The sequence below is a fragment of the Trichechus manatus genome, unplaced genomic scaffold (genome assembly GCF_000243295.1).
Source record: "Trichechus manatus latirostris isolate Lorelei unplaced genomic scaffold, TriManLat1.0 scaffold00156, whole genome shotgun sequence".
Taxonomy (NCBI): Eukaryota; Metazoa; Chordata; class Mammalia; order Sirenia; family Trichechidae; genus Trichechus; species Trichechus manatus.
In genome coordinates this window covers 3797869-3812607 of record NW_004444092.1, presented here as the reverse complement: position 1 = coordinate 3812607, position 14739 = coordinate 3797869, and the positions used below count along the sequence as shown (strand labels likewise).

At 41.0% G+C, this 14739-nt stretch overlaps 1 protein-coding gene across 1 annotated transcript in view; it reads right to left on the bottom strand.

The window, feature by feature from the left end:
• The window catches only part of LOC101343812 (putative protein SEM1), an 11695-nt gene extending 3237 nt beyond the window's left edge, over positions 1-8458 (bottom strand). Inside the window, 5 exon segments of the mRNA XM_012558300.1 lie at positions 4301-4312; positions 6086-6180; positions 6182-6286; positions 8153-8267; positions 8412-8458. Of these exon segments, the coding sequence (XP_012413754.1) occupies positions 4301-4312; positions 6086-6180; positions 6182-6286; positions 8153-8267; positions 8412-8458 (374 nt within the window).
• Between the last annotated feature and the right edge of the window lie 6281 nt (positions 8459-14739).

Genomic DNA, 14739 nt, shown 5'->3' with positions numbered 1-14739 from the left:
TATGTATGTATATATATGTATATATATGTATGTATATGTATGTATATATATGTATATATGTATATATGTATATATATGTATATATGTATATATATGTATATATGTATATATATGTGTATATATATATGTATATATATGTATATATATATGTGTATATATATGTATATATATTTAAACAAATAAGGGTCACAGAAACTGATACATCTTAGACGTAACCAATCACCTCACAGAATTAGTTTTCTTGGTTCAAAGACTTAGGGTCATAGTCTCATGGAACAACTCAGTCAATGGGCATAATACAGTTCATAAAGTTGATGTTCTTCTACATCTAAGTCAAGTAAGCAGCATCTAGGGTCTTAAAAGCTTGTGAGTAGCCATCTGTCATGGATTGAATTGTGTTCCCCAAAATATCTGTCAACTTGGCTCTGCCATGATTCCTGGTGTTGTGTGATTGTCCACCATTTTGTCATCTGATGTAATTTTCCTGTGTTGTAAATCCTATCTCTATGATATTAATGAGATAGGATTAGAGGCAGTTATGTTAATGAGGCAGGACTCAATCTACAAGATCAGATTGTGTCTTAAGCCAATCTCTTTTGATATATAAAAGACAGAAGTGAGCAGAGAGACATGGGGATCTCATACTACCAAGAAAGCAGAGCCAGCAGTGTGCGTCTTTAGGTCCCAGGGTCCCTGGGCTGAAAAGCTCCCAGACCAGGGGAAGACTGATGACAAGGACCTTCCCCCAGAGCCAACAGACAGAAAGCCTTCCCCTGGAGCTGGCACCCTGAATTTAGACTTCTAACCTCCTAGACTGTGAGACAATAAATTTCTCTTTGTTAAAGACATCCACTTATGATATTTCTGTTACAGCAGCACTAGATAACTAAGACGCCATCTAAGATACAACTATTGGTCTCTACTCAACTAGAGCAAAAGAGAAAGAAGGAAAGCCAAGACTCAGAGAAGGAACAAGCCTATGTGACTAATTATCTACATGAACCACGGCCTCCTCTACCCTGAGACAAGAAGAACTAGATGGTGTCCAGCTACCACTACTGAATGTTCTGATTAGGACCACAACAGATGGATCCTGATAGAAAGGGAGAAAAATGTGGAACAGAACTTCAAATTATCAAAAAATCCAGACTTATTAGACCCACTGAGACAAGAAGAATCCCTGAGAATAGTACCCTGAGATATTCTTTAAGCCTTCAACAAAAACTATCCCCTTATCTTTTAGCTAAATAGCAGGTTAACTCAAAAAGTAAAGAATATCACCCATGAGCACTGTGCTCTTATAAAAAATCATCTATATGAGACCAAATGGTTAACAAATATTTTAAAGCATAGATGAGAAGGTTGAGGCGGGAAGGGGCTGTGAGACTAGGTCAATGGGAACAGAACATCTAGAAGGGAAATAATGAGAATGTTTATGCAATGTAACGAATGTAACCAGGGCTTCAAACAGGTTCGTTTCAGTTTGAACCCCTGCTCATAACTTGCATTTCCATCCCAGACATACTGAATCAGAATCTATAGTTTAACAAGATACCCAGGTGATTCTTATGTATAACTTCCTGGGTACTTGTTAGAAATGCAGATTTTCAGCAGGGGTTCAAACCAGAGGAACTGGTTCAAAGCCCTGAATGTAACCAATGTTACTGAACAGTATGTGCAGAAATTGTTGAATGGAACATGTTTTGTTGTGTACACCTCCACTAAACAACAAATAAAAGATTATTTAAAAAATGTCTTACTCTGGAAAAAACGGGGACACCATAACTCATAGGCATTGTTACTCCTACAAAGACTAATAAAAAGCATGTTTAAGTGGCTAATTGTATATAGCCTTGCCCTGTGCACTATACATGGTTCAACTCAAATAAGCTTTGAGTTTCTCCAAGTACATAGGGAAAGAAATGTTTTGCTGGCTTTGAACATTTGTCATCATATTACTGTCACTGCTACTTAACTCTAGGCACAATTTACAACTTCCTACTGCTGCTATAACAAATTACCACACATTCAGTGGCTTAACACAACACAAATTTATTCTCTTCCAGTTCTGAAATCAAGGTGTCTGCAGGGCTGCGTTCCTTCTGGAGACCTCAGAGGAGAAACCATTTTCTGGCCGTTTTCAATTTCTAGAGGCCACTGGCATTCCTTGGCTTGTGGCCCCTTCCTCACGTCACTCCAAGTTCTTGCTTCCATCATCACATCTACTATTCATTCTGATCCTTTTGCCTCCCTCTTATTAGCACCCTTGTGATTTGTGATTACATTTGGCCCACCAGGATAATCCAGGATAATCTCCCCATCTCATGATCCTTAACTTAATCATGTGTTCAAAGTCCCCTTCACCATATAAAATAACATATTCCCATCTTCCAGGGGTTAGGATGTGGATTTTTTTGGGGGGGCCATTATTCAATCTCCCCCATGAGTTTGTCAGTTTGTTATACTGTGGGGGCTTGTGTGTTGCTGTGATGCTGGAGGCTATGCCACCAGTATTCAAATACCAACAGGGTTGCCCATGGCAGACAGGTTTCAGTTGAGCTTCCAGACTAAGACAGACTAGGAAGAAGGACCTGGCACTCTACTTCTGAAAAGAATTAGCCAGTGAAAACCTTATGAACAGCAGTGGAACATTGTCTGATATAGCGCCAAAAGATGAGCCCCTCAGGTTGAAATGCACACAAAATATGACTGGGTAAGAGATTCCTCCTCAAAGTAGAGTCAATCTTAATGACATGGATGGAGTCAAGCTTTCAGGACCTTCATTTGCTGCTATGGCATGACTCAAGATGAGAAGAAACAGCTGCAAAGATCCATTAATAATTGGAACCTGGAATATACAAATTCTGAATCTAGGAAAATGGGAAATGGTCAAAAATGAAATGAAACACATAAAGATCGATATCTTATGCATTAGTGACTTGAAATGGACTGGTATTGGGCATTTTGAATCGGGCAATCATACGGTCTACTATGCCAGGAATGACAGCTTGAAGAGGAATGGCATTGCATTCATCATCAAAAAGAACATTTCAAGATCTATCCTGAAGTATAACGCTGTCAGTGATAGGATAATATCCATACTCCTACAAGGAAGTCCAGTTAATATGACTTATTCAAATTTACACACCAACCACTAAGGCCAAAGATGAAGAAATTGAAGACTTTTACCAACTTCTGCAGTCTGAAATTGATCAAACACGCAATCAGGATGCACTGATAATTACTGGTGATTGGAATGAGAAAGTTGGAAACAAAGAAAAAGGATTGACAATTGGAAAATACGGCCTTGGTGATAGAAATCATGCCGAAAATTGCATGACTGAATTTTGCAAGACCAACGACTTCTTCACTGCAAATACCTTTTCTCACCAACATAAACAGCAACTGTACACCTGGACCTCACCAGGTAGAATACACAGGAATCAAATTGACTACATCTGTGGAAAGGAATGATGGAAAAGCTCAATATCATCAGTCAGCACAAGGCCAGGGGCCGACTGCGGATCAGACCATCAGTTACTCATATGCAAGTTCAAGTTGAAACTGAAGAAAATTGGAACAAGTCCAGGAGAGCCAAAGTACAACCTTGAGTATATCCCACCTGAATTTAGAGACCATCTCAAGAATAGATTTGACACATAGAACACTAATGACCGAAGACTAGAGGAGTTGAGGAATGACATCAAGGACATCATATATGAAGAAAGCAAGAGGTCATTAAAAAGACAGGAGAGAAAGAAAAGACCTAAATGGATGTCAGAAGAGACTCTGAAACATACTCTTGAACATTGAGTAGCTAAAGCAAAAGGCAAAAATGATGAAGCAAAAGAGCTGAACAGAAGATTTCAAAGGACAGCCTGAGAAGACAAAGTAAAGTATTACAATGTCATGCGCGAAGACCTGGAGGTAGAAATCAAAAGGAAAGAACAGACTCAGCGTTTCTCAAGCTGAAAGAACTAAAGAAAAATTCAAGCCTCGAGTTGCAATACTGAAGGATTCTATGGGGAAAATATTAAACGATGCAGGAAGCTTCAAAAGAAGATAGAAGGGATACACAGAGTCACTACCAAAAAGAATTGGTCGATGTTCAACCATTTCAGGAGGTAGAATATGATCAGGAACCGATGGTACTGAAGGAAGAAGTCCAAGCTGCACTGAAGGCACTGGTGAAAAACAAGGCTCCAGGAATGGACGGAATACCAACTGAGATGTTTCAACAAATGGATGCAGCACTGGAAGTGCTCAGTCATCTATGCCAAGAAATTAGGAAGACAGCTACCTGGCCAACCAACTTGAAGAGATCCATATTTATGAACATTATCATTAATAGTATCATTAATATCACATTATCATTAATATCACACGCAAACAAAATTTTGCTAAAGATCATTCAAAAGTAGCTGCAGCAGTAGATCGACAGGGAACTGCCAAAAATTCAAGCCGGATTTAGAAGACGTGGAACCAGGGATATCATTGCTTATGTCAGATGGATAATGGCTGAAAGCAGAGAATAACAGAAAGATGTTTACCTGTGTTTTATTGATTATGCACAGGCATTTGACTGTGTGAATCATAACAAATTATGGATAACATTGCAGAGAATGGGAATTCTGGAACACTTAATTGTGCTCTTGAGGAATCTGTACATGGATCAAGAGGCAGTCATTTGAACAGAACAAGGGGATACTACATGGTTTAAAGTCAGCAAAGATGTATGTCAGGGCTGTATCCGTTCACCATACCTATTCAATTTCTATGCTGAGCAAATAAATAATCCCAGAAGCTGGACTATATGAAGAAGAATGGGGCATCAGGATTGGAGGAAGACTCATTAACAACCTGTGTCATGCAGATGACACAACCTTGCTTGCTGAAAGTGAAGAGGACTTGAAGCACTTACTGATAAAGATCAAAGACCATAGCCTTCAGTATGGATTGCACTTCAACATAAAGAAAACAAAAATCCTCACACCTGGACCAATAAGCAACATCTTGATAAATGGAGAAAAGATTGAGGTTGTCAAGGATTTCATTTTTACTTGGATCCACAATCAACGCCCGTGGAAGCAGTGGTTAATAAATTGAAAGACGCATTGCACTGGGCAAATCGGCTGCAAAAGACCTCTTTAAAGTGTTGAAAAGCAAAGATGTCACCTTGAGGACTAAGATGCACCTGACCCAAGCCATAGTGTTTTCAATCACCTCATATGCATGCGAAAGCTGGACAATGAACAAGGAAAACCAAAGAATTGCCGCCTTGGAATTGTGGTGTTGGCGAAGAATATTGAATATATCATGGACTGCCAAAAGAATGAACAAATCTGTCTTGGAAGAAGTACAACCAGAATGGTCCTTAGAAGCAAGGATGGCGAGACTATGTCTCACATACTTTGGACCTATTATCAGGAGGGATCAATCCCTGAAGAAGGACATCATGCTTGGTAAAATGGGGTCAGTGAAAAAGAGGAAGACCCCCAACAAGATGGATTGACACAGTGGCTGCAACAATGGGCTCAAGCATAGCAACAATTGTGAGCATGACACAGGACTGGGCAGTGTTTTGTTCTGTTGTGCATAGGGTCGCTATGAGTTGGAACTGACTAGACAGCACCTAACAACAACAACAACAACAACGTTATTCAACCTATCACATATGTGATGGTTAAGATTGTGTCCCAGCCTAAGATCACATACACCTAGGTTTTGTCAGAAATGTGATAAGTTGCCTAACACTTTTACTCTAAAAAAATATTGCCTATGGACCAGGGAGGAGCCCTGATGGAACAGTGGTTAAGAGCTTGGCTGCTAACCAAAAGGTCGGCAGTTCAAATCCACCAGCGACTCCTTGGAAACCCTATGGAGCAGTTCTACTCTGTCCTATAGGGTGACTGTGAGTCAGAACCAACTCAATGGCAGCAGATTTATGGATCAGGGAAACATTGCAAGACAGGAAAATATCAAATATAAAGATCATAGTTTTAGTGTCTGAAGTCAAGGACTTTAAGAGGAAATTATGCTTCTACCTTTCTTTCCTTCTGGGACTGTCATCCCCTTTCTCATCCACGCTCACTCAGGTGTGGCTCTGGAGTTGTGCACCTCCAAGCGTGTCTGCTGCTTTGCAAAGGCTGGGTGCTTACTCTCATGGTCCCAGTGTCCTCTGGGCTACCTGAGCTGGATTTCTCATGCTAGGCCCTCTCCCTTTTATACCAACCTTTTTTCTCCTTCTTCCTCCCTGTACAGCAAACACCATGCAGTTATCAGAGTCCTAGGAGACAGAGGTTAGGGCCTGGTGGTGCAATGGTTAAGCAGTTGACTGCTAACTGAAAGGTTGGTGGTTCGAACCCACCCAGCAGTTCCTTGGGAGAAAGACTTGGCAATCTGCTTCCATAAAGGTTACAGCTAAGAAAACCCTATGGGGCAATCCTACTCGGTCACATGGGGTCGCTATGAGTCGGAATCAGCTTGACGGCACCCAACAACAACAACAACATCAGGAGAGAGGTTGTAGGCATTATTTCAGACTTCTCAGGCTGACAGGTGAGGAGGCAAGTATCCGACTTCCACCTCACCTTGTAACCTCTCGTCACCCAGATTTTAAGCTGTCACCTTGAGTGACTGGTGTAGAAACGTATGGCAGCATGAAGAGGAGGGTCTTCTTTCTGCTCATTTGATCATGACCCCTCTCCCACCCCTGATACTTGGCTATCCAGGCTAGGTGTCACTTATTCTTGACTCGAGCACAACAGGGCTGAAGCCAGCCCTTGGTATATAACAACAGACACCAAAATAGAACGGGATGGATGAGGCAGCTTGCAAATCCAAACAAACTTCCCTGGGATGGGTGTGTAGCTGTGGGGAGTTTTCCCCAAAACCAGGGCAGATTTTCCAGTTCCACAAGTTAAACTGGTTCGCATACAGACATCCCAAGAAGAGTTCGTCTCTAGTGCCTTGTTAAGGGATGCCCCTGAAAAGTACAGCACATGCCTGCTTTGTGCTCCTAGGACCCTATTCCTATTCCATAGCCTGAGGGTAGCCAGGAATCCAGCAGGGCTTTTGTCATGCACATGCAACTATGTGAGAAAATCTGGAGTCAGGTAAAATGGAAGAGTTGGAAGCCAGTAAAAATGAAAACCCTGTATTCCAAACAACCCATTCCACCTTACGTACAGTGCCCTTACTATGATGCGGTGAGTGAGAGGCACTCTACATTGTAAAAAAATATTATTTTGGTAAAATATACATAAACATAAATTTTGCCATTGTAATCATTTTTAAGTGTACAATTCAGTAGTGTTAATTACATTCTCAATGTTGTGCAACCATCACCACCATTTATTTCCAAAACTTTTTCATCACCCCAAACAGAAATGCTGTGCCCATTAAGCAACAACTCCCACTTCTCCACCACCCCTCCCCCCCCACCCCCAGACCCTGGCAACCTTTAATCTACTTTCTATCTCCATGAATTTGTAAGATGCAAAATTTCTAAGTCCCAGAGCAAATGACACGGACCGTTCAGAGCCACATGGTCCACCTGGAGAAGAGATTAAAATTCAAGCCTGCTGACTGTGAACCTGGGGTTCTTCCTGTGATACCAGAGATTTTCAATCTCCAGTATACCAACAAATCATCTGGGAAAGCTGTTAAAATGCAAATCCCTGAATTCCAACCACAGAGACTCTGATTTAGAAGGTCTGGGATGGGACACAAGAATCTGCATTTTTAACAATAATGCAAGATGATTCTGATGTGGATGAGCCACATCAGATGCCCCATGCTATGGTTGGGCAGGCCCTGGTGCAAGAGTTGGACATTCTTATCATTGACATTTCCTCTTGTAAGAAGATATCTGCCCTTAATTTGAATTATAATATTACCTAGTTAATTATCTAGTAAGAGTAATCTCAGCTAATTAACAAATAATAATCAGTTGCTGTCAAGTTGATTCTGACTCATGGTGACCCCATGTGTGTTGGAGTAGAACTATGCTCCATAGGGTTTTCAATGGCTAATTTTTTGGAAGTAGATCAACAGGTCTTCCAGACACCTCTGGATGAACTCGAACCTCCAACCTTTCCATTAGCAGCCAAGCATGTTAACCAAGAGAAATGGAAGCAGGGTCTTAACCCACAGAACTGATGTACTTTGAGGCATGAGAAACAGAAGGAAGATCTGGAGGATAGGAACCACCGCAATTAGATGGATTTTCCTGAGGAACCATTAGTTTGCTTGATGGAACTGGGTACCTACAAAGGAAAGAGAATAGGGTCCTCAAAGACAAATTTTATCTACTTAATTTTGCCAGTGCCCACTAGAGGTGAGGAGAAGTTAACTCTTTTGTCGAGGCAATTTCTCAATCAGGATCAAATAAGAGAAATTAGCATTTTTACCTTGGTGTTTGTGGAAATGGTAACTCAAGCTGCAAATGCAGGACCATAACGGCATAAGAAATAGCTGAGCTGAATATGTTGCTAGAATGAAAGCAACTTGAGAAAGAATCTCATCAGCATTGCCAAGGAAAGCTTTCTGCTTGAGCTCAAGACACATGAAAATCAACCAAACAAATAAAAATATTTCAATTGGATTCTTAAGCCATTCATATCTGGGTGGTGGAGGGGAAGCTGATATTTTAATTTGTATCAAGTGCTGGCTTTGCAGATTTACCAGTGTGCTTTTTCATCCAGGCACAAGTTTTCCAGTTGCCCTTTTCCTCAGCGGTTTACTCACCTCATGTAGCTTGACTGTGGCAAGAAGCAGAATTGCTTGCCCAAAGAAAAAGTACTGGCCTGTTTTGTAATTTGAGTTACAGATAAAAGAAGTGGCAAAGGGAGCCAGTTATCTAATAATTGACGTAGAAAGAAGTTGGCCTTAGTGAAATTTTTTATCTCAAGGATCCGTATTGCTCTAGTTCTCTGCCTCCTGCTATGTGTGTACAGAATGTAGACATGTGTTAGCTGCCTTCAATTAGCCCCATTCATGGTGACCCCCCAGGCACAATGGAACAAATCGCTGCCCACTCCTGTTCTATCCCCCTGATTGGCTGTAGATGGGACTATTATGATCTACAGGTTTTCACTGGCTGATTCTTCAGAAGTAGATTGCCTAGTCTGTCTTAGCTTGGAAGCTCTGTGAAACCTGTTCAGCATCACAGCACCACACAAGCCTCCACTGAAAGACAGATGGTGGCTGCATCTGATGTGCATTGGCAGGGAATCAAACCCCAGTCTTCTGCACAGAAGGCCACTGAAACATCAATGTCCCCAGTGTAGACATATCCTAATAGAATCATTTGAAAACAACATCAATAAGAGAATTGTACGGGCAGCACCCCTAAGTGGAAAACAAGTTGTCTTCATATATTGCCCTTGGAAGATGGTTGTTTGAACACACTTTCCTCTCTAAGCAAGGTGCTGAGGTCTCAGGATTGCTCATAGAATATACGAATAGACTTCTCTTATTTTCTAAAATATCCCTGCCTGTTGCTTTTCTCAAGGAGCATTGGTGGTGCAGTGGTTAAAGCACTCAGCTGCTAACTGAAAGGTTGGTGGTTCGAACTCACCAGCCACTCTGCGGGAGAAAAAAGTGGCAGTCTGCTCCCGTAAAGATGTACAGCCTCGGAAACCCTATAGGGCAGTTCTACTCTGTCCTGTAGGGTCACTATGAGTTGGAATCGACTCAAAGGCAATAGGTTTGGGTGCTTTTCTCCATTCCTGTTTGCTGATTATCTTCCATTGCTCATATCCTCTCTTATCAGACAGAACAGTGGTTCTCAAACACTAGCGGCTTCAGAATTACCTGGAGGGCTTGCCAGGCCCCACCCCTATGATTTTCTGATTTGGTAGGTCTGCAAAGGGCCTGTGGATTTGCATTTCTAATAAGTTTCCAGTTGATGCTGAGGTTGTTGGTCTGGAGACTTTGAAAACTACCAAACTAGAGTGATATTTCTCAAATATTGGTACAAATTAGGATCACCTGGGGAACTTTTATAAAAAATACTGATGCCCAAGTCTGCCCCAGAGCAATTAAATCAGAGTGTTTGGAGATGGGGCCCTTACTAGACTGTAAGATCCTGGATGGCAAGAATCATGTGTCACTCAGTTTCTGTGAAGGGTCTGGCAACAGTATGTGGGAAAAAAAGAAAACAAAACTTGACTACCAGAGCCACGTGTTCTCTGCTTCTCATTCACAGTCATCACAACACAACAGATAAAACACACTCTTAATTTATCCTAAAAGCTTGTTAAACATAACTTCAAATTCCAAGGGCTTTAAAATGTTTATTTGTATGACTAGTTCAGCTCTAAATTAAAGACCTTTTCCCTGAAGCTACAGAAGTTACTGAAGATACTTCCTTGTAGAAAGACCCATATGCTTTTCCTCAGGGCATTTTATAGGGAAATTCCTATAAAGAGCCCAGAGTATACACTTCTGAAAGCTTTTAATGATAAGAAACAATGTTTCAGAAGTTCCCATTATGAACTAGAAATAATATTTTCTCATGAAACAAAAATGCTAAATTACTAAACTGCCTCCCTAGGGTTTCGAATTTTGTGCTGAGTAAATGATTGTTTTAGATGAATTAAAACCACAGGGGTGTCTCCTGAAAAGGCTGACAAGGCAAAGGAGGAGACAAGATACCTATTGTCTGTACTTAGGGTTGGAGATGCAGTGATTTCTGGGGTTGGAGGTAAGGGTCAGGCTAACAACTAGGCAACGAGCTGAAGCAGAATGTGGTCATATGTTGGAATGTGTGATGTGGACTTTAAGTGCAGTTGGAAACCAGACAATGATTGAGGTTGTCTTAGAGGTAGATTAACCACTGAGTACGACATGCACCAGTTTGCACTGAGCAAGGTACAAACAGGCTTAATTGTATATACTTGCTAATCTGTGGTGAGTAATTTCACATGGGTTTCACTACATCTCTGACGTGGTGGGGGACAGGTGAAATTGTGCACTGCAGATTGGTGGGAAGGCCCAGTTGGGCCCTTGCATACCTTGCTTATTGGGTAATCCAGCCCTGCTTGGAGGAGGTGGCATTTGAGGACTACATTCAGAGTTGTTCAAATGGCTCTGTATTGGCTCTGATATGCCTGCATAAGGTATGGAGACTTCGTGGGTGTTTTAGTTTCTTAGTGCTGCTGTAACAGAAATACCACAAGTGAGTGATTTTAACCAACAGAAATTTATTTTGTCAGTTTAGGAGGCTGGAAGTCTGAATTCAGGGCATCAGCTGTAGGGAAGACTCTGTACTCTTGGGAAAAATCCTTTTATTAGCTTTTCTAGTCCCTGCATTTCTTGGTTCCTTGACTATTTCTACATAGCACCTATCTTTCCCTGGTTTGCGTTTCCGTGTCTAATCTGTTGTTTTTAGATCTCTAAAGCGGTTAGTTTTAAGACACACCCTACAGAGAAGATGATTCCAGGGAGAAGAAAGACAATGTCATGTGGAAGAGCTGTCACTACTGTCACTACCACTGATTAAAAAAAAAAAAAAACCTCATTAACATAACAAAGAACGCCCTATTCCCAAATGGGATTACATCCACAGGTATAGGGGTTAGGATGCCATCACATATTCTGGTGGGCGGAGCGTCATAATTTGATCCATAACAGTGGGATTATATGGAGATGCTATGTGACCTGCACCCCTGAGACATGTACAGCCCTGAATTCTGGTCTCACCTATACCACAAGTGATCCCTGAGGTTCTCCGGAGTTTTTAAATATGTTGATGTGGGGATGTTAGATGTTGTGGAGTCAATTCCAACTTATCCCAACCCCATGTGACAGAGTAGAACCGTCCCGTAGGGTTTTCTAGGCTGTAATCTTTCCATGAGCAGACTGCTAGGTCTTTCTTCTGAGGAGCCGCTGGGTGTGTTTGAATCGTTAACTTTTCTGTTAGCTGAGCACTTAACCTTTGAGCCACCAGGGCTACTTTGATGTGGGGATACAAGGTAATTAATAACATGTCTGAATTCATGCATCCTGCTTTGCCTTGCTATGTCTTCGTTATGCAGTTCTCCTTTTAAAAAAAGATGACAGATTTGATCACTTATTTAGAGTTTGGGAAGTATTTTTCCATTAGTGTATTTTTGAATCTGATTTTGACACTTTCATGACGGAAAACTCCTTACAGAAACCATGCATATGACAATGTTTAGAAGTTATGAAAATATCTAAGTGCTTTTGTAACATTTGCAATTTTTTAAAAAATCTTTATAACCACACACTCAATAGTTACAATAATTCCTTTTTTTTTAAACCAGTGGTAGTGACAGCTCTTCAACACGACACTGTCTTTCTTCTCCCTGGAATCATCTTCTCTGCTAATGAACTCCGTTGAGAGAGACTGAAATTGCCTGCCCGTTTCTGAGCAGATTCTCTCCGCTTTTTGAGAACTGGGAAGTTCTACTTTAGTTTTCACATCTTAATGTGAGTTATACAGATTCTTTAAGGGGAAAACCAAACACAATCAAGTTTATGTGACGAATAGTTCTGGATTTGGGCGGGTGGCAGATGCAACAGGGTGTAGCTGCCCATTAAAGGCAGCCTCCAGCTTACAGATGCATTTGGTGTATTTTCAGCCTTTGCTTAAGGAAGGAGGTGCCTTTCCTGATCAAGCTTGGCATTTCTTTGCTTCCTAACAACCACCCTATCTCTGCTTTAAAATTATTGTCTGTTTGGCATGAACAATGCATATTAATATATCTAAAGTCTAATTATGTTGAGGGAAAAAGTTAAAACCTTAGAGTGATTTTTTACATAGTGTTAATTGAAGCTACTATCAAATACTTTTTACAATGAAAAGAAATCTATTTCTTGTCAATGTGCCTGACTGTATCATTTCTCTGAGCCATATCACCATTTGTCCAGTTTCCCAGGTTTGAAATCTTGATGTCTCCTTGAACTCCTCCAATAGTTAGTCTGTTGCTATATACCATTGTTCACGTCTTCAAAGTGTCTCATTGCCGCTATGACCTTAGCCCAGGTCTCATAACAGTGGATCACTCTTAATAGCTGCCTGATACTGCTACATGCTTCCAGACCAGTCCCCTACCAACTCTCTCGCATCATTTCAGAGTGATTTTTCTAAAACCCCAATTTCATCGTGTCACTCCCTACAGTGGCGTGAAGTTCAGGCTGATTTGTCTAAAAGTTTCCAAGAGGGCAATGGTACTTCAGAGGTGGAATTCTTGCTTTTCGTGTGAGAGCCTTAGGTTTGATCTCTGGCCAATAGACCTCATGCGCAGCCACCACCTGTGCGTCGGTGGAGGCTTGCATGTTGCTATGGTGCTGAACTGGTTTCAGAAGAGCTTCCAGACTAAGACAGACTAGGAAGAAAGCCCTGGATAGCTATTTCTGAAAAATCAGCCAGTGAAAACTCCATGGATCACACAGTCTGATTGGCAACTGATCATGGGGATGGCGCAGGACCAGGCAGCATTTCTTTCCACTGTGCATGGGGTTGCCATGAGTTGGGGGCAGACTTGATGGCAGCTAACAACAATAATGAAAGTTACTAAATTACCTGATTCCATCTTATTTGTGCAGAAATTATTTTATAGTTCTTCCTTATAGTCTTTTCTGCTTCATTCTAAGTCTTACAAGCCAAGCTCTTTCCCATACCCATGCCATCACTTTCCACTCACCTAATACCGTTGCCTAACGCTTGTGTACTATGGTGGCTTGAGTGTTGTTGTGATGCTGGTAGCTATGCCACCAATATTTCAAACACCAGCTGGGTCACTCATGGTGGATAGGTTTCAGACTAAGACAGACTAAGATCTTCCAGACTAAGACAGACTAGGATGAAAGGTCTGACAATCTGCTTCTAAAAGTTAGCCAATAAAAACCCAACGGATTATAACAGAATATTGTTCAGTATAGTGCTGGAAGATGAGCCCCCTATGTTGGAAGGCACTTAAAATATGCAGTGGCCACAACAATGAACTCGAGCATACCAACAATCATGAAGATGGCGCGGGACCAGGCCACATTTCATTCTGTTGTACATGGGGTCACCATAAGTCAGAGCTGACTTGTGAGCAACAGCAACAGACACCCTTGCAAAATCACTTCCTACTGCATTTCAAAATATATACGTCTCCATTTATTTCCTTTGTTTATTAGTTTTTACCTCCCCCAAACACAAGTTTCTCAAGTACAGAATCTTTGTTCTGTAATTTTGTGAGATTTCTGTGATTCTGGGTAGATAAGTTCTTGCTAGTTTATGAAATAAAAGAAAATCAGAGGAGCACACAATCTGCAAAATGTGGAGACAGAATTTTATCAGGTCCCCCAGGAAGAAAACGCTTTAGACCCAGGAAGAAATCTCTCAGGAAAGTTGTCAAGCCCCAGAATAGCAAGAACGCAGCTATTTAAATAGTTTCTTACTCATCTTTTGCATTGCAGCGTGCAAACTTGGATCAGCGAATTTTTAAAGAAAAATAATTACCCAGGTGAGTTTGTTTCTCACTTTAAATATTGCTAGAGTATGTGAAATACTCAATAACTGTTCCCTGTCTTCTCCTAAAGGTCCAGATGATGTCCAAACTCTAGAAACACACCAGTCTAGGAAATACAAAATGTTCTTACTATTACTAAGTTCGAGAGATATTTTCAAAATGGATTTTAAGAGCAGTTAATAAACAGAAATTTTTTCCCTTGAGGAGGGTCTGGGAGACTCAGTTTCACACCTTATAATAATTTCATAAA